This window comes from Vulpes lagopus, chromosome 6 (assembly GCF_018345385.1).
Source record: "Vulpes lagopus strain Blue_001 chromosome 6, ASM1834538v1, whole genome shotgun sequence".
Lineage (NCBI taxonomy): Eukaryota > Metazoa > Chordata > Mammalia > Carnivora > Canidae > Vulpes > Vulpes lagopus.
In genome coordinates, this window is record NC_054829.1 from 20,205,032 (window position 1) to 20,232,720 (window position 27,689).

The 27,689-nt window shown below is 35.8% G+C and overlaps 1 protein-coding gene across 9 annotated transcripts in view; it reads left to right on the forward strand.

Moving 5' to 3' along the window:
* CEP128 (centrosomal protein 128) overlaps positions 1–27,689 on the forward strand; it is a 390,276-nt gene that overhangs the window by 72,684 nt on the left and 289,903 nt on the right. For all 9 annotated transcript variants that reach the window (XM_041759758.1, XM_041759757.1, XM_041759756.1 and 6 more), the window contains exon 10: positions 24,870–24,956. In XM_041759758.1, the coding sequence (XP_041615692.1) occupies positions 24,870–24,956 (87 nt within the window). The remainder of the gene's footprint in view (positions 1–24,869; positions 24,957–27,689) is intronic.

The window sequence follows — 27,689 nt, forward strand, 5'->3', positions numbered from 1 at the left end:
CTTGTACAGAAAAGTTTAAGTGATTGATAGATTTTTTTCCCCAATATTTTTCTTCAACTTTTGGCATCTGTACCAATTGTGAAAAACCTAATGAAGAAATAGCTATTTGTTCCTTCCCAGAAACGTCATTATGGCTCCATAGATGCTGAGTAATATGGATACTTCACCTAAGAAAAGCCTTGGGTACAGCTTATAAATGTATTTAGTTTGGACTCATTAAGGGAGAAGCTTCTAAGGAAGCCAAGAATGTTTTCCTAATGTCCTCTTAATAGCTTTAGCATTTCCCTTGAGACTTTTGTGTCAATTCAGAGGAGAACCTAGTACGGCAAATGTTCTAATGTGGCCTCATTAACCCCTTCCTTCTGAGACTCTTCTTCTTGGTTTGGAAACATGGAGGCCTTTCTGAGGCTGGTAGATTTTGGACTCTCTGTTGCTTACTTATCTTTTCCAGACTGAATTGTCTAACTTTTGTTTGGCACTTTACCCTCATGTTTCCATAGTCAGTGCTCTGACATTTTCATATTTATTTCATAGTATAAGCTTCCTCTTCCCCACTGATACTACTAGATACTTTTTTATATAAATGCCCATTAAATCACCCTGACATTGACCAGTCCAATAGCCTCCCTGGGCTTTGAAAAAGGCCAATAGAATATACAAGTAAATAGGAGTTTAAAATACAAGCTCCATGTAAAGCATGAGGAAAGCTTAGAAGATGCACCTTATTTTCCCATTCCTTGGTAAATTAGCTCTAGTATGTAGTCCTTTTTGGGCCCTGGTGACCACGTGGGATGTAGTAAACCCCAAATAACACATTAAGGGTGATATTCAGGAGCGTCAGATTACTAGCAGCCTGAAAGCAGATGTTGCTGTATTATGTCTCACATAATTCTTTTATTTAACATTTTTATTAAATATTTAGTATGGAATGTATTTAATCATGTAATTTAAATAAATGTATAACTGAATGTGATCATATCATAAATGGTCATACATTTTCTTTTTAATCCAGCTTTATTTATTGGCTTGGCCCATTTTTCCCCCATCTCTTATGTGTTCATTCTTTTTTTTTTTTTTTTTTTTTTTTTTATGTGTTCATTCTTTGATCATCAACCATTAACCTCATTCCCTAAAAAAAAGGAACCAGCGTAAACAGCCTGGGAGGTGATCCCTTTATATTTTCTTTAATTATTGGTTTTAATTATCCTAGACAGATGTATATGGACCATACGTACTTTGCATGTATAGGATTTTTTGGGTATGTTTCATTTTAATTAAATGGGATCACATTATATACATAAACACACATGTTCCACCTTTTGCTTTTTTTATCTCACCAATACTTTCTGGAAATTCCTTCAACTAGCTCATGTGGTTCAAACATTATCTTGTATTACTACAGATGGATTTTTATTATAATAGAGGCTATCAGATTATTTTTCCAAATGGTTCTAACCTTTGGTATTTCTGTTAGTAAAATGGTTGAGAATGGACCTTTCCTTACATTCTCTTTAATTTTTGCTGGGCTCTTGTGTATAAAGTATTAACTCATTTTTATGCTTATTTGCATTTCTCTGTTAGTGACTTTGAACATCTTTTCATATATTTGTTGGCAGTTTGCATTTGTGCCTGTACAGATAGCTTGTTTATCGCTTATTTGAAAATATTGGATTACTTGTGTTTTCCCTCAGGAATTTTACTTTTTAATGGCACGAGGGAGGAATCTGTTATGTTTTATGTGACTGATGAGTTGCCTCAGCATCATTTTTGAATAATTTGTTCTTTCCCCTCTGATTTAAATGCAACTTTTGTTATATATCTAGTTTCCCATGGTATCTCTCTGGTTCTATACGCTTTTCTACTGATCTGTTTGCCCCTGAACTGAAATCACTTTATCTCCATTATTATAGCTTTCATTATATTTTGGTAAGTGATAATGAAAATCTCTTGTTATTTTCCATGAAAAATCTTGCTGGCATTTTGATTGTAATTGTACTGACTACATAGATTAATTTGAAGAGGGGTGTTTTCTAATGTTCTTCAGTAATGACTTATTCCTAGGTATCTACAGTTTTTCTTTCTATTGTGAATGGAATATTTTCTTTTATTACATCTCTGATTGGTTATCTCTAGTATATAGGAGTGCAGTTGGTTTTATATGTATGCAACAATTTTGCTTACTGATCTTATTTCATAATTTGTTAGCAGCTTTCATGTATTACTATCATATACTATATACTGTGTAGAAGATAATCATATATGAAATGAAAGCCAATTTGGTCTCTAACTATATAATTCTTTTATGTTGCTTTATTGCACTGACTAGAAACTTAAGTGCGATGTTGGAATAGAAACAAAGATAACAAGAATTTTTACTTTATTCCTATTTTTTATAGGGATGCTTCTAAAATGTTAATCTTGGTGCATGTTGTTTGCTCCTGGTTTTTTCAGGGGTGTCCTTTATCAGATTAAGAACATCACCTTCTATTCCTAGGTTTACAAGAGTTGTTTCTTGTTTGTTTCTTTTTAAAAAATCATAATATGTTGTGGAATTTATCAAATACTCTTGTTTGCTATATTTCTCTTTTGATATTGAAATATGGTTGACTTTATCAATAGATATTGACCCCTTCTAGCATTTATTTATTTGAACATAATGTATTGTTTTTTTTATACATTGTTGAGTTAATTTGCCAGTGTTTTCTTAAGATTTTTATATTTATGCTTGAGGGCTTATAATTTTCTTATACTGCTGGCTTTGGTTTTGGGAGCAAGATTACATTAACCTCATAAAATGAATTAGGTAGATTCCACCCCTTTCTGTTTTCTGATTCTGTTTAGGAGAGGGATTTTTTTTTTTTTTTCTTGAATGTTTGTTAAAACTCACTCATAAAACCATTTGTGGCTATTATCTTTTTGGTGGTTGAGGTTTTCAATTTCTTTTTTTGTTTTTGTTGTTGTTGTTTTTCTTTGGTAATATAGTTTTTTTGTTTTTAAAGTCAGTTTGGTAATTCATGATTTTATGTTATCCATTTTGCCTGTAGTTTGAAGGTAATTTTAAAAAGCAGTCATAGCCCTGATTTATTTATAAATCTTTCTTCGAAGCTATATACTTTTTCACTTTAATATTATTTGTTATTCCTTTTTCCTTATTAGTCTTGCTAGATATATGATTACTAGTTTTCATTTTGACCAGCTTTATTACTCCATCAACTTTTGTTTTGAACTTATTTTTTCTTCCTTTTTTGTTTGTAGGATTACTCTGTTTCAGTTTTTAGGCTTGCAAGTGGTAACATTAACTGATTTTAAAAATTATTGCAAATTCATCAATAAATGACCATATATTCTGATAAGCTATTTTGATAAGCTATAATCTCATAAGAGATTATGGTGGCTTAGTTCTAAATCTTTTATTACTTCTTTCACGATTTTCTCTGTAACTTAAAACTTACTTAGGAATGCCTTTTGAAAAACCCAAATGTGTATATGCTTGCTTAACTCTTTTTATTATTAATTTTTACTTCCTTTGAAATTTGTTGAAACTTTTGACTGCTGGTACCAGGATCAATTTTTTGGGTAAATATTCTGTGAGTATAAGAATTGAACATATTTTCAATTTAACATATGATATGCATACATACACACTCCTATGAAGTTAGTAGGTCAAGTTTGTAAATTTGTTGTTCTGTTCTTTTGTATTCTTTTTTTTTAAATAAATTTATTTTTTATTGGAGTTCAATTTACCAACATACAGAATAACACCCAGTGCTCATCCTGAGAAGTGCCCCCCTCAGTGCCCGTCACCTATTCACCCCCACCCCCCGCCCTCCTCCCTTCCACCACCCCTAGTTCGTTTCCCAGAGTTAGGAGTCTTTATGTTCTGTCTCCCTTTCTGATATTTCCCACCCATTTCTTCTCCCTTCCCTTATATTCCCTTTCACTATTATTTATATTCCCCCAAATGAATGAGAACATATAATGTTTGTCCTTCTCTGATTGACTTACTTCACTCAGCATAATACCCTCCAGTTCCATCCATGTTGAACCAAATGGTGGGTATTTGTCATTTCTAATGGCTGAGTAATATTCCATTGTATACACAAACCACATCTTCTTTATCCATTCATCTTTCGATGGACACCGAGGCTCCTTCCACAGTTTGGCTATTGTGGACATTGCTGCTATAAACATTGGGGTGCAGGTGTCCCGGCGTTTCATTGCATCTGTATCTTTGGGATAAATCCCCAGCAGTGCAATTGCTGGGTCATAGGGCAGATCTATTTTTAATTCTTTGAGGAACCTCCACACAGTTTTCTAGAGTGGCTACACCAGTTCACATTCCCACCAACAGTGTAAGAGGGTTCCCTTTTCTCCGCATCCTCTCCAACATTTGTTGTTTCCTGCCTTGTTAATTTTCCCCATTCTCACTGGTGTGAGGTGGTATCTCATTGTGGTTTTGATTTGTATTTCCCTGATGGCAAGTGATGCGGAGCATTTTCTCATGTGCATGTTGGCCATGTCTATGTCTTCCTCTGTGATATTTCTGTTCATGTCTTTTGCCCATTTCATGATTGGATTGTTTGTTTCTTTGGTGTTGAGTTTAATAAGTTCTTTATAGATCTTGGAAACTAGCCCTTTATCTGACACGTCATTTGCAAATATCTTCTCCCATTCTGTAGGTTGTCTTTTAGTTTTGTTGACTGTATCCTTTGCTGTGCAAAAGCTTCTTGATGAAGTCCCAATAGTTCATTTTTGCTTTTGTTTTTTTGCCTTTGTGGATGTATCTTGCAAGAAGTTACTGTGGCCAAGTTCAAAAAGGGTGTTGCCTGTGTTCTCCCCTAGGATTTTGATGGAATCTTCTCTCACATTTAGCTCTTTCATCCATTTTGAGTTTATCTTTGTGTATGGTGAAAGAGAGTGGTCCAGTTTCATTCTTCTGCATGTGGATGTCCAATTTTCCCAACACCATTTATTGAAGAGACTGTCTTTCTTCCAATGGATAGTCTTTCCTCCTTTATCGAATATTAGTTGACCATAAAGTTCAGGGTCCACTTCTGGGTTCTCTATTCTTTTCCATTGATATATGTGTCTGTTTTTGTGCCAGTACCACACTGTCTTGATGACCACATCTTTGTAGTACAACCTGAAATCTGGCATTGTGATGCCCCCAGATATGGTTTTCTTTTTTAATATTCCCCTGGCTATTCAGGGTCTTTTCTGATTCCACACAAATCTTAAAATAATTTATTCTAACTCTCTGAAGAACATCCCAGGTATTTTGATAGGGATTGCATTAAATGTGTAAATTGCCCTGGGTAACATTGACATTTTCACAATATTAATTCTGCCAGTCCATGAGCATGGAATATTTTTCCATCTCTTTGTGTCTTCCTCAATTTCTTTCAGAAGCGTTCTGTAGTTTTTAGGGTATAGATCCTTTACCTCTTTGGTTAGGTTTATTCCTAGGTATCTTATGCTTTTGGGTGCAATTGTAAATGGGATTGACTCCTTAATTTCTCTTTCTTCAGTCTCATTGTTAGTGTATAGAAATGCCACTGACTTCTGGGCATTGATTTTGTATCCTGCCATGCTACCAAATTACTGTATGAGTTCTAGCAATCTTGGGGTGGAGGCTTTTGGGTTTTTATGTAGAGTATCATGTCATCGGCGAAGAGGGTGAGTTTGACATCTTTGCCAATTTGAATGCCTTTAATGTCTTTTTTGTTGTCTGATTGCTGAGGCTAGGACTTCCAGTACTAAGTTGAATAGCAGTGGTGAGAGTGGACATCCCTGTCTTATTCCTGATCTTAGGGGAACGGTTCCCATTGTTTCCCCATTGAGAATGATATTTGCTGTGGGCTTTTCGTAAATGGCTTTTAAGATGTCGAGGAAAGTTCCCTCTATCCCTACATTCTGAAGAGTTTTGATCAGGAATGGATGCTGTATTTTGTCAAATGCTTTCTCTGCATCTAATGAGAGGATCATATGGTTCTTGGTTTTTCTCTTGCTGATATGATGAATCACATTGATTGTTTTACGAGTGTTGAACCAGCCTTATGTCCCAGGGATAAATCCTACTTGGTCATGGTGAATAATCTTCTTAATGTATTGTTGGATCCTATTGGCTAGTATCTTGTTGAGAATTTTTGCATCCATGTTCATCAGGGATATTGGTCTGTAATTCTCCTTCCTGGTGGGGTCTTTGTCTGGTTTTGGAATTAAGGTGATGCTGGCCTCATAGAACGGATTTGGAAGTACTCCATCTCTTTCTATCTTTCCAAACAGCTTTAGTAAAATAGGTATGGTTTCTTTTTTAAACGTTTGATAGAATTCCCCTGGGAAGCCATCTGGCTCTGGACTTTTGTGATTGGGAGGTTTTTGATGACTGCTTCAATTTCCTCCCTGGTTATTGGCCTGTTCAGGTTTTCGATTTCTTCCTGTTCCAGTTGTGTTAGTTTGTGGCTTTCCAGGAATGCGTCCATTTCTTCTAGATTGCCTAATTTATTGGCGTAAAGCTGGTCATAATAAAGTTTTAAAGTCGTTTGTATTTCCTTGGTGTTGGTAGTGATCTCTCCTTTCTCATTCATGATTTTATTAATTTGAGTCTTCTCTCTCATCTTTTTAGTAAGGCTGGCTAATGGTTTATCTATCTTATTAATTCTTTCAAGGAACCAACTGCTGGTTTTGTTAATCTGTTCCACAGTTCTTCTGGTCTTGATTTTGTTGAGTTCTGCTCGAATCTTTAATAACTCTCTTCTTCTGCTAGTTGTAGGATCTATTTGCTGTTTTTTCTCTAGCTCCTTTATGTGTAAGGTGAGCTTTTGTATTTGATTTCTTTCCAGTTTTTGAATGGATGCTTGTATTGCGATGTATTTCCCCCTTAGGACTGCTTTTGCTGCATCCCAGAGATTTTGAACGGTTGTATCTTCATTCTCATTAGTTTCCATGAATCTTTTTAATTCTTCCTTAATTTCCTGGTTGACCCTTTCATCTTTTAGCAGGATGGTCCTTAACCTCCACGTGTTTGAACTCCTTCCAAACTTCTTGTTGTGATTTAGTTCTAATTTCAAAGCATTATGGTCTGAGAATATGCAAGAGACGATCCCAATCTTTTGGTATCAGACCTGATTTGTGACCCAGTGTGTGGTCTATTCTGGAGAAAGTTCCATGTGCACTTGAGAAGAATGTGTATTCAGTTGAGTTTGGATGTCAAGTTCTGTAGATATCTGTGAAATCCATCTGGTCCAGTGTATCATTTAAAGCTCTCGTTTCTTTGGATATGTTGTGCTTAGAAGACCTATCGATTATAGAAAGAGCTAGATTGAGGTCACCAAGTATAAGTATATTATTATCTAAGTATTTCTTCACTTTGGTTATTAATTGATTGATATATTTGGCAGCTCCCAATTCGGGGCATATATATTGAGGATTGTTAAGTCCTCTTGTTGGATAGATCCTTTAAGTATGATATAGTGTCCCTCTTCATCTCTCACTACAGTCTTCGTGGTAAATTTTAGTTTATCTGATATAAGGATGGCAACCCCTGCTTTCTTTTGAGGACCATTTGAATGGTAAATGGTTCTCCAACCTTTTATTTTCAGGCTGTAGGTGTCCTTCTGTCTAAAATGAGTCTCTTGTAGACAGCAAATACATGGGTCCTGCTTTTTTATCCAATCTGAAACCCTGCGCCTTTTGATTGGGTCATTAAGTCCGTTCACGTTCAGAGTTACTATTGAGAGATATGAGTTTAGTGTCACCATGATATCTATTCAGTCCTTGTTTTTGTGGATTGTTCCACTGAAGTTCTTCTTAAAGGGGAATTTTAAGAGTCCCCCTTAAAGTTTCTTGCAGAGCTGGTTTGGAGGTCACATATTCTTTCAGTTCCTGCCTGTCTTGTAAGCTCTTTATCTCTCCTTCCAGTTTGAATGAGATCCTTGCTGGATAAAGTATTCTTGGTTGCATGTTCTTCTCATTTAGTACCCTGAATATATCCTGCCAGCCCTTTCTGGCCTGCCAGGTCTCTGTGGAGAGGTCTGCTGTTACCCTAATATTTATCCCCATAAAAGTCAGGGATTTCTTGTCTCTTGCTGCTTTAAGGATCTTCTCTTTATGTTTGGAATTTGCAAGCTTCACTATTAAATGTCGAGGTGTTGAACGGTTTTTATTGATTTTGGGGGGGGGGGGCGGGAATCTCTCTATTTCCTGGATCTGAATGCCTGTTTCCCTTCCCAGATTAGGTAAGTTTTCAGCTAGGATTTGTTTAAATACATATTCTGGCCCTCTGTTCCTTTCCACACCTTCGGGAACCCCAATTAAACGTAGGTTTTTCTTCCTCAGGCTGTCGTTTATTTCCCTTAATCTATCTTCATGGTCTTTTAATTGTTTGTATCTTTTTTCCTCAGTTTCCCTCTTTGCCATCAACTTGTCTTCTATGTCACTCACTCGTTCTTCCACCTCATTAACCCTCGTCATTAGGACTTCTAGTTGGATTGCATCTCATTCAATTGATTTTTAATTTCTGCCTCATTGGATCGAAATTCTGCAGTCATGAAGTCTCTTGAGTCCTTTATGGTTTTTTCTAGAGCCACCAGTAGCTGTATAATAGTGCTTCTGAATTGGCTTTCTGACATTGAATTGTAATCCAGATTTTGTAACTCTGTGGGAGAGAGGGCTGTTTCTGATTCTTCCTTTTGAGGTGAGGTTTTCCTTCTAGTCATTTTGCTCAGTGCAGAGTGGCCAAAAACAAGTTGTATTGGGAAAAGGAGAAAAAGGAGAGAAAGAAGGAAAGAAAAGAGAAAAAGAAAAAATAAAGGAAGAAAAAAAGAAAAAAAGAAGAAAAGGAGAAAGAAAAAGAAAGGAAAAAAAAGGGGGTGGGGGAAGCAAACAAATCAAAAAGCAAACAAAACAAAACACCGGGGAGTATCTTCTGATTCCCTTGACTTCCCCTGGAACTTGTCCGTCTAGTTGGTCTTCTGGGGGAGGGGCCTGTTGTGCTGATTTTCAGGTGTTAGCACTTGGGGGAGCTGCTCTGCCCCATGCCTGGTGCAGGGCTCAGTGGGGGTTGTTTACCCCGTGAGGCCCCAGGAGGAACAACCGCAGTGGCTGCGGCCAGCTCCCCAGCCCTGGATTCAGCCCCCGCAGTAACTACAGAGCTCTCCGTCTGCAGGGCCTGGAGGCTCTGTGGCGGGGCCGCTGATCTGTGCTCCGCTCCGGGTAGGAGCATCCTCACTGTCCTGGGCCCTCCCCGTCTCTGCCTGTCCCGGGGGGAGGCCGGATCCTGGGCTGTGTCCCAGTGCCCAGTGCTCCGGGGCCTGCGCTGTTGGATTCGCGCTCCTGGTGGTGCAGCCCCCTCCGTGGAGCCGCCGCCCGAGCCCCTCCGAGCTGCTCCCGGTCCCGGTCCCGCCGTGCGTGCTGCAGCCCTTAGGGAGCTCGGTGCACTCTCCTGGGCGCAGGTGCCTGTTAGTGTCCCAGGGAGCCCGTGGGCATCCCCGCCCTCCTGGGTCCTGCTCTAACTCCCTGAGCCCCTTTCCGCCCGGGAAGGTATGTGCAGCTCCTGCTTCTCCGGGACGGGGCTCTCCTATCCTGGGGACACTCGCCCCGGCCTCAGCCCGGCTCCTCGTGGGGCCCCTCCCCCTTGGGGTCCTTTTGTTTCTTTATCCCCCCCCCCCCGTCTTCCTACCTTGATAGAAGGGCGAACTCTTCTCACTGTAGCATTCCAGCTGGTCTCTCTTTAAATCTCAGGCCGCATTGGTAGATTTTCAGGATAATTTGAAGGTTATCTAGGTAATGTGGTGGGGACAGGTGATGGGGACCCTACTCCTCCCCCATCTTGCCCCTCCTCTCCTTTTGTATCCTTATAAATAGGTTCTTCTGAAGCCTCTCACTATGATAAGGGTCAATTTCTTGGTGAGTTTTTTTTTTTTTTTAACTCTAGTTTTCTTTAGTTTTAGTTTTGCTTTATTTTGTGACTGGTTTTATGGATATGAATTAATTACTCTTTGGTCAATTAATTTTTAAACTCTAGTGTTCCTTTTGATACTGGTATTCTTTGAATTACTCTTTTCTTGGCATATGATTTTTTGCTATATTTTAATCCTTCCTTTGTAGTTTATTTTTGTATGTTTCTTATAAACATGTTATAGCTGAACTTTAAAAATCTCATTTAGTAAATTATGTCCTTTAATGGCTGGGTTAAACCAACTGGTTTATACTTGTTGATGCATTTGGAAATGTTTTTAACCTCTTATTTGTTTTTTTTAACATATCTTATTTTTGTTTTTTTTTTTCCCCTCTTTTTTGTTTTGTATTGGATTGAGATGTGTTATATATTCATTTTTATATTTCTGGCTTTAATTAGAGTATATTTGCTTTTTTTGAATGGTTATTCTTAAATTTTAAACATTACATCTGTAACTACAAATTTTTCTAAGAAATCTGTGCCCTAAGCACCGTGATTTCCTCTCAGTGTCTTATCAGAACGTTTGTCTTCTGACTCACAGCAAACTTATATTTTCTCACCCTTCAGGTTTGTTACCTTCAGAGGTACTCTTCAGGGAGAACTGCCCTTCCTTTTCTAAAATAGCTCTTTTCTGAGGTGCTGAGGTGGCTCATTTGGTTGAGCGTTGACTTGATTTTGGCTCAGATCATGATCTGAGGGTCTTGAGATCAAACTTGGAGTTGACTTCCATGCTCAGCAGGGAGTCTGTTTGAGATTCTCTCTCTCTGCCCTTCCACCAAATAAATAAATAAATCTTTAAATAAATAAAACTGCTTTATTGTTTTCTATATGTTAATTGCACTAAACATCACCTATAATTGTATTTGTTTATCTTATTGTATGTCTTCCCCACTAAAATGGAAACTCTTTTGGCAGGAACTTTGTACATCATACCTGTTTTCTGGGGCATATAGTGCAGTGTTTATCCCACAGCAGACATTCTGTGAATAGTTGGAGCAATGACCATTGTTTTCACATGTAAGTGACCATTGGGCTGCATATAACAGCAGTTATACAGTTTTCTTGTTAAGAAAACAAACTTCTCTCTCTCAGGTGTCTGCATTGTTGTATATTATCCTACTGCTCTTATTACTGTAGACAAATTAGTGAATATTAACAAATAATGAATTCTTTGATGTTGAATATATAGTTTAAATGATTTAACTGAAGAATTCTTGAATTCTTCAAGAATTAAGACAATCACAATTAAATTTTAACTTTCTAAAACGAATATTTTGATATGGTAGTTTACCGTTTTTCATATTATGTTGGGAATTTAGGGCAGCTAAATTTCTGATTTCTTAGTGCCTAACAGACGAAGTTACAAAAATACAAATTTAGACTAGAAGTGCTCAGATATATGAATTCTGAAAGGAAGATCTCTTTAAAATATTAATTATGGATTTCTGAAACAATGTTAATTCAACTGTGTAGTTGTGAATGAACCGACACATCATGGGGTTGTTCCTATTATGGGTCCGTATCAAAGGATGATTGACTTTGGTTTGAGGATATGGCAAATAATCGACAAACAAGACTTAAGAGATACAGTTTTTCCTTTATAGTTTTCAGAATGTTTGTAAGTTCTTTTAATATAGGTTTTTCCACATAATTTACACTGCACTTTTCAAATTTAGATGATAAAAAATCTTAGAATACTCAAAAATAGGGAATTACTACATATTTTTGACCACTAGTCGTCAGTATTAAACCATTGATTGTGACCCAGCAGACATCCTTCATTAAAGTTGCTACACTGTCTTGGAAAGTGTTTATAATATGTGTATCTCAACTCTTAGGGTTCCCTGAAAGTGTAACTTGGCACCAACAGTGCAACTGAAAAAGAATATAGTTATTTAACTATTGCTGTTTGAAAATTTAAATTTGAAACAGTGTTGCTTTCTACTGTTGAAAAATAAAACATGACCCATTCAGTATTATGTATTAAGACATCAGTTATATTTAACACTAAAACTATCATTTTTGTGCCTTTTTGTTGTAGTCTCTTTCATGCTTCCTATTTAGGGTTACAGTTCCTTCCTCTCTTCCTCCCTCCCTTTGTGGAAAAAATCTTTTTACATATAGTAAAACAGTTAGTGACTGTAATTTGATAATGAGAGTTTTTTCACTGGAATCATGAATTTCCATGCCCTTTTCCATGGTTCACGTGTCTGATCTATCCAGTAATATCCCAAAGATACTTTCTCTAAATTTTTATCTCCTATAGATCCAAACTCTGTCTCCTAATTATCATTTTCTTTTCCTTAATACACTGCCTTTGTACCTGCTGTCCCCCCAACCCAGTTACATTTTCTACTGGTGTTCTAATGCGGTTTGATTTTCTTTTGTGTAATCTTGTTTGTGTTTCTTTTACCTGACAGAAAGGCAGTTTTTATACCTGTTATGACTCTTTGCATTTCTAGTTAATTTACATTTGTATTAAGTACCCTGGATTTTTAATTTTTTTTTTAATAAATACTGAAGCTGTGGTATTATTTATTACCCAAGAAGTGAGAAATTGCTTAGGTTTTTTTTAAGATCTCTTGGTCCATATTATGGTCAAGTTAGAACACTATTTACACCTATAACCTTATGTCATCATTCCATGGGCCTTATTTAGCAGTGAGAAAAAGTTGTTCAGTTTCCTATTTTTCATCTGAGATTGAGATCCTGAAGCATTGTAGCCAGTATCGGACTTGGACTTGGATAGGAATCAATTTAGAGCGGTGCTGTGATTTAAAACCACAAACCTGGGTGGAGTTGGGTTGCTGGAGCTCCATTTCCTGTTCTTTCCCCTCCTGACCTGGGCAGTTGTGTAGAAGGTGCTAAATTGTATCTTTTTGTGTGGTTTGGTCTAGTAAGTAGCTCCTGTGATTTATTTCTTCTTTTGTGATGACAAAAACAGTGTTAACTTTATTTTTTTATTTTTTCAATATTAAAACTTATATTGAAAAAATTTTATGTGGTTCCTTTATGTTCTTGCCTTCACCATTTCTCTCATCCTTCACGTCCTATCATCATTAAATTCTGTAAGCTCTATTTTATTTATTTTTAAAGATTTTATTTATTTGCTTTAGAGATAGATGGGGGGGGGGGAAGAGGGAAGAGAGAGAGAGAGAACAAGCATGGGGAGGAGTAGAGGGAGAGGGACAAGCAGACTCCATGGTGAGCGCAGAGCCTGACATGGAGCTCGATCCTATGACCCTGAGATCATGACCTGAGCCAAAATCAAGAGTCAGATGCCTAACTGACTGAGCCACCTGGGTGCTCCATCAATTCTACTTAAAAAATATTTTCTGAATTGATGACTCTTTACTCCCTCTATCACTACTACTCCCGTCTATCCTCTTGTCCCTATTTTCTCCTGCTTGAGCTGATGCAGTAGCCCCCTTGCTTCCATTCTTACCTTCCTGCAGTCTTCCCTACAGAATCTGATAGTGCTACATCATTCTTCAGAACCTTTCAGTGATTTCTGTATCATATTCAGAATGAAATGTAACGTCCTCAGCCTACAAGACCCTTCTGCTGTGACAGTTCCTGCATGCCTAATTCTTCGTTGTTCTTCTTGTCCACTCCAGGCCAACTACACTCACCTTCTTGCTTTTCCACAGACATCGAGGCATCCTCCTGCTTTTGGACATTTGCACTTTCCATTTCCAGATCCAGGAATTTTCAGCTCTGGAAACAGTTGCATTACTGTTTACCCTCATCTCTTTTGGAGACCTGCTTCAGCAAGGCCTTATTAACTATCCTAGATAAACCCATTCTTCATTCCTGAGCCCCTTCTATTGCCATATTTTTTCTTTATTAGCATTTTCACTACCTGTCGTCTGTCTGTCCCCTGACCAGAACACAGGCTTTATGAAGGCAGGCACGTTGTTCATTGCTGTACGTAGAGTAGCTAGAGCTGTGGCTGGCATGGAGTAAGGGCCCAATAAGTGTTTTTTGAAGGAAAGGATGAATGATTATTGTCTGCTGTGTAGTCAGAACTATACATAGTAAGATAGCCTATACCTTCATATACTTAGTATATGCCAGGTTCTGTGCTGAGGCCTAGGGATTTAATGGTACTTAAAACGTTGTCTTGACTCCAAGGGGCTCCCAGTTTAGCTGAGAAATGTTAACAATCTCTGTAATTCACTAAGGGTGTTATTTCAGTTTTGAAATAGGCTTCAGAGTAGCCCAAGGGAAATAGTTACCTCTTCTTGACCTTTGGGGAAAATTTGGGTGGGAGAAGTGGCATTTTGCTAAGACTTTGTGTTTTCAAATCATTTTAGGCACTTCTTTTATGAATGTGATTCTCCCCGTTGCTTATTGCTACCTGATAAGCACTTTACCAATCTATACTTCACTGAAATACTTTTTAAAATTCTGATTCACTGTAGTTCTGATTTATAATATTGTTCTCTGTTGTACTATTTTGTATCATGTTAATTATTTTTTTCTCTCCTTTATGTTCCCTGTGGATTACTTATTTTATTGCAAGGATAAAGTCAACACTTTTCTGTAAGGTTGTGAAAGAACCATTAATGTTACCATGCAGATAAAAAGGAAATGGATGGAAAAGAATGATTGTCTATTATGGGATTTGTCTTTCAAAGCTGGTTGAACACTATTTGGCACAGCTTGAAATGTGCAGGTCCAAGACATATCGTGTTCTCCTGTCTTCTTCCTTAGTCTTTTTCTTGATTTACCTCTTTGCCTCCTGCACCCTACCCTTGCTGATTTGACCTATAAGTCTGTTTTATTAGGCTTTGATAATTTCCGTTAACACTAAAACACTTTTAATATTTTTTTCCTGTGGAAAATATTTTTTCCCAAAACTCCTTGTAGAACAGAAACTGGAAGAGATCATTATGTTGTCTTTCAACCTCGTACTCACTCAGTACTTGAATTTCCATTCACAGAGCAAACTTCCTGTGTAGTTCATGTATATTATAGTTTCCACAAGCCATATTCCCTTTTTTTTTTTTTTTAAGATTTTATTTATTCATGAGAGACAGAGAGAGAGGCAGAGACACAGGCAGAGGAAGAAGCAGGCTCCACGCAGGGAGCCTGATGTGGGACTTGATCCCGGTCTCCAAGATCATGCTCTGGGCTGAAGGCAGGCACTAAACCGCTGAGCCACTCAGTGATCCCCTGCCATATTCCCTTTTAATGGGAAATAAGGATAGTAATAGCTGGCTGGATTAAAGAATATTCCAGTTTTGATCATATATTTCAAGAGGCTGCTATTTAATATTGCTAAAATAAAAGTTTAAAGTGTAGAACTGTATCCTACATCACAGGAGAAGTAACATGCCAAGTGTTGGCATGCTGGTGAAGGTCTTTGGATTCCTTTGAAGGGTGTACTTATATGAGATGATAGGTAGATGTCAGTTGTCCTGAGATTCTTAAAATCTCATTTCTGTAAATTAACACTTATGCCATTTCTTCTTAGGCTTTTTACTTTATTAAGAAAATATTACCTAAGGATAGTAATTATTAAATGTTTGCAATATTTTTTCTATTCCCTTTCACCTCTCCATTTCAAAGACCTTTCTCCAAAATATTTCATTGTATATAACAGCTTTTATTATTCAAATGTTTTTTATTTATTTATTTATTTATTTATTTATTTTTTTTATTCAAATGTTTTTGAATAAGGTGTGGTTTTCAGGGTATCTTCCTGGGTTGATCAGTTTGCTTGTAGCTTCCTTGTTCCTATCCTCATTGAAGTTAGTCCTTCTATGATTGTTTTATTCACTATTTTTCCTGATCATTTGCTTTCTAGATTATTGAAGAGTCATTTCTTATTATCTCCAAAATGGCCATTATGGCCTTTACTCCTTTCTTTGTTTCACCTATTCTTTAAGTCTATATATAGATATTCTTATAAAGCACCTCAGAATTTGGAAATAGTTGATGTTTGCATTATGAATAAATACTTTTTTAAAAAAAAGACTTTTAAAAATTTTATTTATTTGAGAGAGAGAGGGAGAGAATGAACGAGGAGGAGAGGCAGACGTAGAAACAGAACCCATTAGGCAGGGAGCCCGATGCAGGTCTTGATCCCAGTCTCCAAGATCATGACCTAACGCAAGGCAGATGTTTAACAGACTGAGCCACCCAGGGGCTCCTGGATAAATACTTTTATTGCTGCTATGAGTTGCATTTAAGTCTGACACATTTCATGTTCATACCATATATGACTAGTTCTTAAAGTATTGTTTAATCATACTAATTTTGCTGTGTGTACTTATTTGTTCTTGCCAATATTGTCACTGTAAACTATAATAAATAAGGCTAGCATGAATCTGTGAGTCCCTTTGTGTAGCACCATATGCAAATAGACATTTAATGCTGCTAATGCTATGATGATGGTGAAAAATATCTGTGTTCTTATTGACTGAACAGCTGCCTGACAATAGCCTGAGATTTTCTGAGTGCAGGACTTGTTTAATTTCTACTTTGTGCTTTTCTTGAAGAGTGTAATGTTTCTATCTACATTTTCAGTGAATTTATCCTACATCATCTGTTTATAAAGCCTTTTCCTATCATTATCATTTAATATTTACTGGGCAGCTACCTAGGGCATAGTAATATTCTGTAAACAAAGACCACTCTGCTACAGATAGATTTAGTCATTGTTTTATTTTGATTAGAAAATAGTAAAACAAAAACAAAAACCAAGGCATAAAATAACATCCTCTAACTGTAAACAATGAAAAGTGTTGTATATTTACAGGGAATTCTGCTCAAGTACATATAAAACTTGAGAAATTTAATTTAATTTTAATTTTTTTTTAAACTTGAGAAATTTTAAATTAAATTTTTGTAATTTTCTGTGATCTGTTTGTCAACAATTCTAACTCAGTGGTCCTGTATTTAGAAAGTCAAATGAAGTATCATATTGCTCTGGGGTTTCTAATAAAACTATGAGTCTCCTTTTTCAAAAAGGAAACTACTCAGATAAAAACAGACCCTCCACTAAGAGCCTTTGCTTTTTGATTTTGAAGGAAATCCTGGAAAGTGCACTTGTTGGGCTCACATTTAACTTTACTTGCAAGATTTTTCTTAAGTAAAAGATTGCATAAAAATAAAATCCGTTCCAGTAAAAGCAATGGCATTTTAGGGAATAATACTCATTACCCTTGTTGCTTTTGAATTAAAGAAGGCAAAAGACTTGTATGTCTTTTTAGCAGACCAACTTTGTAGGCAGTAATTAAGGTTTTGTTTTGCAGATTGGCAAATTTAATAACATTTAGAGAATGAAATCCTGACAGTAGTCAATAGGGGTTTTGCTTTTGAGTTTTTTTATAGTCCTGGTAGTGGATCTTGCTGATTCATCCAGGGTCCTCTGGCCTAGTCAGTTTTCCATGTGGCCTTTGGCTAAGGTTTAGGGTAATGACTATGACTATAGAACTGAGCAAAGGGAATTGGCTCTTATGGTGATTGAACTTATGACCTTGGTTGGCTTCATTGGCACAGAGTGCCCCAGCCAGTTATAGACTCCATAAATACGGACATAGTAGAAACAGAAAGTTTCCTTATTCATTGGGGAAAATAGGTCAGTAAGAAGGTACCATCTATCCTACCACAATAATTTCCATAAAAGCTCTTCAGATTCCTGAAAAAATAAACACCTTATCATAAGAAGATAAAAAATAAAAAAAAATTGACATCTGGGCCATTCTCAAAGAGAAGCTTTGAGTTTTAGGTTTCAAAACCTCAGGTATCTTTAAAGAACATCATTAATGATTACAATTACCATCAGAATAATACTAATATATTTAACTACTGATAAATCTTACTTAACTCTATGATACTTGATACTACTCTGCCTTTTGAAAAACAAGAATGATTGTATATTGTGACTCCATGCACTATGTGCTTACCATATCCATATGGAAAATACACATAATTCAGCTGGTAGCAGATTTTTAGAATTTCTTCCATATTTTGATATCCCCCAAATCTATATGGTGTTATAACAGTAATGATCACAATTGGATTCTCTTTGGACTTTATCATGCAATTCTACTTTAACTTATTAAACTTTTTTTTTTAAGTGGTAGTTCATATTGAATTTTTGTTCCTTTGGTATGGCTGAAAAATAAATTTCTTTAAACAATTTAAGTAAAATCTAGCTATTTTGAGTTCGATATTGGTTCAGGGATTTAGAATATGAATGCATTGTTTTCTGCCTTGAAAAGAAACTTCATTTTTTTTGTTTTGTTTTGTTTGGTTTTTGTTGGCACAGATAATCCCCAACTGGATGAACTTAAAGGCTAAAATTTTCCATGACTTTAGCTAGTTCTCATGTGGGAGGAATCTCTAACTTGATTTAGGAAAAAAACAAAATTTAGAAATTCATAGAGCTTGACAGAAATAAAACCTATGTTAATTTGAATCAGTAGTATTAGTTCTGAGCAATACAATCCTGCTGTATTTTGCATATATATTCCTTTTCAAAATATGTATTCTATTGATATTTGATGGTTTTAGAGCTGTGATTTAGGTTTTCAAAGGAGAATTTTGGAAATAGACACCAGATTTCCATCTTAAAAAAAAAAAAAACCTCTCAAGTTTCTTATTACAGTATTTTATACATATTAAGTACTTAATAATTTTTTTCTTGATTTGAAATATAACAAATGTCCTTAAAGCTATTTAAAATGTTTACTATACATAAATATAAACTTTTAACTTCATGGTTCGTATGTCTAATTTGGATCAGAATAGCATTATATTGTGAAGCTTAAAATATTTACTGGCTTTTATTTTGTACCTACATGAAGAATATAAATATAAAAATATAGTGAGATGAGCTATGAAGCAGTGATAAGACATAGAGGAACTTTAAAGGCATATTATTAAGTGAAAGAATAATCTGAAAAGACAACATGCTGTATGATTCCAACTGTGTGACTTTCTGAGGAAGAAAATCCACGGAGACAGTAAAGAGGCCCATGGTTGCCAGGATTTGGCAGATAAGGGATGAGTAGGTAGTGCACAGAGGAATTTTAGGGTAGCAACTATACACTGATATTGTAATGATGGATACGTGTCATTATGTATTTATTCAAACCCATAGAGTGTACAGCATCAAAAATGAACCCTAATATAAATTGTGGGTGATTATAATGTGTCACAGTAGGTCCATCGGTTTTAACAAATGTACTACTTTGTTGAAGGATGTTGATAATGGGGAAGTTATTCATGTATGAGGGCACTGGTGCATATGGAAACTCCATTTCCCTCTCAATTTTGCTGTGAACCTAAACTGCTAGAAAACAAAGTTTTACAAAATATATAGTAAAAGCAGTAGTTTTTTAATTTTCAGTGACATGACTTCATTCTTTGTTACTGGAAAAAATCTGACTTGGAAGTTTGTACCTTTTAAAGGGCAATGTTACTGACCTATTGTTCCATGTGAGCACAGAGTTGTTTTTCTATAGTCTTGTTAGTTTACTAGTGAGTCATCTACATGTTCTTGCTCTTGTGGCCAAAGGCATGCACTTGGAGCACTGCTGAATGATTAGGATGAGACAGGATAGTTTATGTTCATCTTATCTTTTCTTTTCTTTTCTTTTCTTTTCTTTCTTTCTTTCTTTCTTTCTTTCTTTCTTTCTTTCTTTCTTTCTTTCTTTCTTTCTTTCTTTCTTTTTTTTTTTTTTTCCTTTTTTCTTTTTATTTCAGTGGCCTGTGTGAGAGTTAACATAGGACCTACCTGTATTTCATTCCAGCTCCATCATTCTTACCCAAGCTATCTGGTCCTTTTACAGTAGACAAAGGGCCTTTAATTCCCTATTTGTTCTTTATTTTTGTGTGTTATTTTTTAGAGCCTCTTGATAAACATGGCTATTGTCAAAATTGTGGGAGTGTTTATGGTCAGATGAGATGTCTACAAACATCTTCCTTTTCTCCTTTACTTTCTAAAAGAAGAGGCTGCTTTTTTTAAAAATATATATAACCATGAGAATTCAGAATCCTCTACCTCTAAAGAACTACAGTAGTATAATACTCAATATGTTAGTCCTTTTTAATGGAAATAGGCACACTTAAGGAAAAGAAGAAAAATTGTTGTTATTAAAGATTTAAATGTGCTCCAGGGACGCTCTATTAAGGCTCAGTGCTGTTGCTGTAATCTTAAACATGTAAAAGACAATCTGAATCCTGGAGCAGGGCACATGATAGCTTTATAGCTAAACTGCTTTTAAGGAAAAAAAAAAACAAGCTTTAAGAGGCAAAATAACATAGTAATAGAAATTCATTGGCATGTGAATTTTTTTTCTCTTTTTATAACTGCTTTTACTGGGTCAGTTTTAATATGCTTCTCAGTTGCTTGATCTAAGTCAAATGGAAAAGAAATCTAGTACGGCCTTATATACTTAAAAAGATAATAAATAGTTAAAGTTTATTATTAAGCTTTAAAGAAATAGCTGTAATTTTGATTCAGTTAGCTTTTAAAGTCTTTCTCCTTGAATGTTATTTGTGTTTTCAGAAGTTTAAAGTGCCTTAATATGTATTTGCTAGGTCTTAAGAGTTAGATTTTCTTTGTCTTTCATTTTAAACTAGGTAATGTAGAAAATAGGTTCGTATTCTGGGCTAGAATACTGTATATGTGTTTACTTGTTTACCGGCTGATGGTCTATAGGAAGCAGCAATAATGTTCAAACCTAATGACATTTCTAGATGATATAGTGGAAATATAGTAATTTGTTTTGGTTTACTCCTTAAGACATCATTCTTGCTCCTCTACTGAAAAGAATAGAATTTAAGTTCTCATTGACTGAATTTTTCTGAGACTTATATATCTTTAGAATAAAAGGAGAAATAAAAAAGGGAGGTATTAAATAACATTTTGGGCATCAAGTAGAACTATAATAGAAAAGTGTATTATTTGGAAAAGAGATATAAATAAATGGTCAGATGTTGAAGATAGAAGGTGAGGAGGAAATGAAATTTTATTGCAGATTCCTAGGTAGCCAAAATAATTAGAGGTTCTTTTATTCAACTAGCTCATATATGGAAATTTAGATTTTTTTTTTTATGGAAATTTAGATTTAAAAAAAAAAGGTTGACTTTCAGAAGAATTATGTTTTTATAAGGTATAATTCCATATTATAAAACACAATTTTTTTAATAAGTGGGAAATATCAGAAAGGGAGACAGAACATGAAAGACTCCTAACTCTGGGAAACGAACTAGGGGTGGTGGAAGGGGAGGTGGGCGGGGAGTAGGGGTGACTGGGTGGCGCGCGCACTGGGGTGGGCACTTGACGGGATGAACACTGGGTGTTATTCTCTATGTTGACAAATTGAACACCAATAAAAAAATAAATTTATTAAAAAAAATTAAAAACAATTTTTTAAATTAAAGTTCAGGTTATTGATTTTTGTTTCCTCAACATCAAGTAAAATTATTAATATGTATACTAATTGTAAGAAATGAAGATTAAATATCTATTAGCATGAGCATGAAAATAATTATTTCTCACATTGCACTTTCGGGTGAATGAATTCTGGTAACTGATAAGTCTTTACAGGGTTGGGTATGTAGGGGTGTTGGGTGTGGTTACAAGTATAAATATTCAAAATTGAGATTTGGAATAGAGGCAAACTGATCTGCGTAACCTAGAGAGGGAGATTTAGAAGCCTCTAGGAAGGTCCAAAAGGTGCAAAGAAAATGAACAATGAGAATGAACAAGATGTAAGGGAACAAGGAGGTAGCCTAAGAATTAAGAGAACAGCCAGTGTTTGGTGGAGCTTTGATAAGTATACTCCATTGATCTATAATAGTTTTAAGTAAATTCCGTATCACTTATTAGTGTTTTGGCAGTAAGTAAGTTATCTCGGGGTCAGTGCAAAGAGTTTTGGCATTCTGTGTCTGGTGAACACTGACCTGTGAGTTAATTTACTAGGAATCTGAGTGGCGCTAGAATATTAAGTTTGATGGAGGCAAATTTTGTATGCTAAAAAAAGAACCAATAGTGTTATCTTTGCTCTGGCTTTGAGCTAATCAGTGGGTGAAACTTTAAGGATATTTGTATATTCTCAAAGTAGCTACCAAAATATGTGTAAGTTACTTTAGTGGTTTTTAACATAGAACCACACAGTTTTTGATACTTTCCCTCTGGGTAGTGGAGCTTAATTTTCCTTTTGAGTTGGAGTGGTTTCTGCTCAGGAGTTTGAAACCAGAATCAGAGGCTATTCATAGTTTGATGAAAGTTATCAACTGCCTGAGGAAGTCTTCCTTGTAACAACCTCCTACCCTGACCATGGAAAAGCCCAGGCTGGTTTTTAGCTCAATAAAAAAATATCGAAAAGATAACCAATTAATTAACTCATTTAAAATAAAATGGGGCTAGGTTGAAATGATGATGTTGAGGAGGGAAATAGTTCAAAACTTTAAGGAATGACTAAAAAATGTAACAACTATGTCTTTGTTATCTCTTCATTTTCTTACACACACACACACACACACACACACACACACACACACACTCCTGGTCTGGAGAAGGAGTCATTGAAAGAATAAAGATGTTAGCAGTCAGTTGTCATTGAAAGAATAAAGATGTTAGCAGTCAGTTTCAGGCTTCTAGGATAATTATAATTTTGCAAGCAAAATTTATAAACATATCCCACCTTGAATAGATTATGCGTATAGAATTAAATATTATTACAAATTCCATTTACCCTATAATAAAGGACAAAAGGACAAATATCAAACATTAAAATCATTTGATAACTACCTGAAAAACATTATGACTCTCAACTTCTTATACCCCTCTTTCCTTCTTAATAAAATTGGCTTAATAATAACTTGTGGATTTATACATGATGTGATTTGAAATGTTGGGGTTCAGAACTGGCAGCCAATAAAGAATTCTTGAGATGTCTTCAGTGCAAAAAAGTGGTTTTATTAAAGCATGGGGGCAGGATCCGTGGGCAGAAAGAGCTGAACGGGGTCATGAGGAGTGGCCCATTATAATTTTCACCTTGAGAGGGAGTTACTGGTGGCACAAGCCTCCAAGGTGTTTTTTTTTTTTTTTTTCCCAAGGTGTTTTGGAGGCAAGGTTTCCAGGACCTCTGGGCCTGGAGGTAGGGGAAGGAGTGAGTAGCTGTTGTTAGGAAAAGGTCATTTATTACGGTTTAGTAAAAACTAGTCGTGAGACCCTTCAGGTGTATATTGGGGGTCATATGCTTGGAGGATGATTGCTAACATCTATCTGGGGGGCTAGAGATAAAGGAAATTTTCAAAGGAATTTTTATATGTTAAAATAGACTTACAGGATCCTGGAGCTGAGGATAATGTTAAGCTAGGATTGCATTTTGCCTTTAGCAAAGCATTAACATTGAGGCAGCAGAGTTCCTAAAGGAATGTCACTCTGCCTGTTGCAAGGACTTGTCAGTGGGCTCTAAGTAGTAAGGAAATCTAATTTTTTTCTTTTGCCTTTGTTTCCCACATCATGAGGATTAAATGTTTATGTTCACTATATATAATGTATTTAATATGTAAGAAGAACACCTGGACGTAGTGAATGCTAATAATTGTTGTAATATTATTACCATACTGAAACCAGAATTCTTTTTCATTTTGATAATGCTTCTCTGACTTTTTACTCAGTTGCTTTTTATTAGAGACAGAGCCATGGCAGAGGGGGAGCTGTAATTTCCTGGACAGTGGGCCATGGTTATTTTATATATATGTATATTAGTAGCCCCAGCACAGTGCCTGACACATAGTAAGTACACTTAGGATTTATTTATTGGATATGTAAGTTAAGGAAGGTTGAATGTGATTGATTATATTTGCACCAAAACAGTTTTTTTTTTTTTTTTGAAAGATTTATTTAGAGAACATGTAGGGGGAGGGGACGAGGGGTGGGAAGAGAGAGAATCTCTAGCAGACTCTTCCCTGAACCCTGAGCCCAAGGCAGAACTGGATCTCACCACCTTGAGGTTATGACTTGAGCCAAAATCAAGATTTAGAGGCTTAACTGACTGAGTCATCCAGGCACCCTTGCATCAAAACAGTTTTTTTTTTTTTTCAAAACAGTTTTTAAAATGTTTTGCTGTTTGTCTAAAACTCATTGAGTGCCATAGATTTTGTTGGAAAACCTCTGGCATTTGGCTTTTCTCAAGCACACATAGGTTGCTAAGTCTAAATGCTAGAATTATAAAAAAATTTTCTTAAACAAATAGAATGCTTTTTAAATATCATGAAAGATTACTCCAAATATATTTTTTCCTTAAGTTTAATTTTACCATAGAGCAAATCAAAACATACTTTTCTGGCTACCTTCTGAAATTTGAATTTTCTTGAAATTCTTTTTCCATTTCATTAGAGATAAATGTAGAAAAGAATGCTTTTCTCTTTGTGAGGACTGCTTTGAAGAGCCAGTTATATGTAGTGATAAAATATCATACATGTAATAATGTTGCCATAAGCATGTTTCTACCTTAAGATATTTTTTTCAGAATTTGAAAAACTAGTGAGCCTAGTTTGATTATTATGTCTAAATAGCTGAACAGATAATATAATTTTTATACTATTATTTCACCTGGCAGTATGTTTTGTTTCCAAGAGTGCTTTAGCTGTCTACACTCCCTAAATGTGTAACAAAATACTCAAAGGTGGGGAAAAAGTGAAATTAAGTGGAAATGGATTAAGAATATCAAGAAGTTGTTTATATTTGATATATAAAAATATGTATTACCATCGAGGTGTTCTTAGGACTTCAGTGAATGAGAGGGTTATAATTCCTTTGTATATGTTGTACAACTCATAATCATTTTCCCCCCCTTTCCTTAATAAATCCTAATAGTGACTTTCAGTTCTATGTGTATTTTACAATGCTACAATTTTCTGGTATCTTTCATTCTAGGCATTGAAGAAACAAGAAGCTAAAGTAGATGAAGATGAGGGAGTCATGAAAAATAAGCTAAGACAGACTGAAACTGAGAAGAGTCAAGTAAGATTTTGAAAGTTCTCTTTCATCAAAGAGTAATGCTCTTTGCAATGGGGCCAGTGATAATTGTTGAGTGCCTGGGAAATTGTCCCTGAGATCATTTGTTGAAACACATCTGTTTTGATGTGTAGTCCCTTGGTTTGATGGCTCTGCCATCCTCTGTTGCTTGCTTTGGGAAACCGGTATAGGTCATTTGCTACCTTATCATATGGCCACTCCCTTCCTACAGGCAAATTGAATTGTATCAGCCCTTTGTGGGGAACGTGTAATGACCTTGACTTTACTGCAGGGCTGTTTAGGAAAGATTTGTTGTTTAAAGGGTGGAGATTTTTTTTTTTTTTTTTTTTAAAACAAGTTTTATTTTTTTTTATTTTATTTTTTATTTATTTATGATAGTCACAGAGAGAGAGAGAGAGAGAGAGAGAGAGAGGCAGAGACACAGGCAGAGGGAGAAGCAGGCTCCATGCACCGGGAGCCCGATGTGGGATTCGATCCCGGGTCTCCAGGATCGCGCCCTGGGCCAAAGGCAGGCGCCAAACCGCTGCGCCACCCAGGGATCCCAAGGGTGGAGATTTTGAATATATTTATTTTCATCATTGAAAACAGTGTAGGTGCATTAAATAATAAGGATTTTTGACATATATTCATGTCTGTGGACCTATAGAGTCTAGCATGTTAGAATTGGAGAGGCATTTAGAGACAAAGGTCCTCAGTTTGCAAATGAATAGATTTAAGGACAAGCCCAAGGTAATGAATGATAAAATGAAAATTTGCAAATGATGTAATGTTCTTTGCACTATCTCTCTTTTCAAATCTACCATTACCTCCTTGATTTTTATTTCACCAACCTATGTCAAGTTAAATGATGCATTTATGATACCTTTACGGTAAGCAAGTTGTGTTAGGCCATCATGCTTGCCCTTAGGGAGTTGAGGCTGCTGATGTTATTATCCAGGGAACCTAACCAGTATGGGTCTTTGCGGATTTTGAAAACATTTTAACGGAAATGTGATTCCTTCCCTCTTTATTTCTCCAAAGAAACTGGAGGAAAAGTCAGATAATATTTTGTGTGGATTCTGTGATTTCATATATACTTTACTTTTTTTTAGAATATGATGTTTTATTTGCCATATGTATAAGTTTTTAAAAAAACTTATATAACCAAATTTAAAAAGTATTTTGAAATAGTCACAATTTCAATAGGGTGTTACAAGACAAAATGTTGAGAGAGGTCACATGTGCCCTTCACACAGTTTCCCTCAGTGGTAACGTTTTGCATAATTGTCATTCCATATGCAAACTGAGAAGTTGACTTTGGTACAATCACATAAGTTATCGTGAAATCACAGATTTGACCAACTTGTGTGTACTTATTCATGTTCTGTGAAGTTGAATCATGTATAGATTCATGTTACTGTCACCACAGTGAAGATACAGAACTATAGTGTTTGTTCCTTTATGATAGTCGTAACTACCACATGGACAATATTTAAAGGACTAATATAATGTATAGAGAGTTGTTTGGTCAAGTGAAATAATAACTTTGGATAACTATCACAAATCTAAGCACTTAATAACATCTTATAAATTTGTGGTTTCATAAAACAGCCTTACTGTGACAAAATGCAAACATGTCTAGCATATGTAATCGCAGGCATTTTAACAAACACTTGTTCCATATGTAGAGGTGAAAAAGTAATCTTCCCTTTATTCATCTAGGTTCTTTGGCTGACCTAATAATTAAACTGACATAAAATAGATTAACAGGAGAAAAAAAAAATCTGATTTTGTATTTATAGGAGCTGCATAAAAATATGATGAGCTCAAAGGGAGCCAAGCTGTTGAGGCTTATTATATACCATCTTCAGCTAAGGAAATGGGATAGAGGTCTTGAGCCTCAAAGGGGAGAAAGACAATTCACAGGAAGATGAGAAGAGCAAATATTTGGTAAACAAATGTTTGCCTTGTATTGTGGAGAAGTCTTCTAGATATAAAAAGTTAGCTGTGGTCATAGCTCTCTTCCTGGTACACAGACTCCCTCTCCACGATCTTTAATGCAGTTAATGGAGAGGTAAAAAGCTTTTCCTGAGTCTGTTGGGTCTTGATTTCCTTCAGCTCAAGAAATACTTATGCCAAAGAGGCATATTTTGGGCGGGGGTCGGGAAGCAGCATATTCCTCTTCCCCTTCATATCCTATTATATTTTTCGACTTGTAAGCTAGGCACATTCAAACTTTTTAGGTATTTGGTCATCCAATTAGCTCATTTTCTGTGAATATATATCTTATGACTATATTATTAAGGAAATTTTAAATGTCTTATTCTGAAATTAGATGTTCTTAAATTTTAGGGATGTTATATCGGAAATATTAGGAATGGTAGAATATTAAGAATACACAGAATCACCAATTAGATGAAATATACTTTAGTCATTGGGTCCTTCACGTTTTTATTCTAATTCAATTTTTTTTAAAAGATTTTATTTGTTTATTCATGAGAGAGAGAAAGAGAGAGAGAGAGAGAGAGAGAGAGAGAGAGAGAGAGGCAGAGACACAGGCAGAGGGAGAAGCAGGCTCCATGCAGGGAGCCTGATGTGGGACTGGATCCCTGGACTCTGGGATCACTGCCTGGGCGGAAGGCAGGCGCTCAAGCCCTGAGCCACCCGGGCGTCCCTCTAATTCAGTTTTGTATGATGTTAAATGTACTGAAGAAAAAAATTGCTTTGGAGGTTAGATTA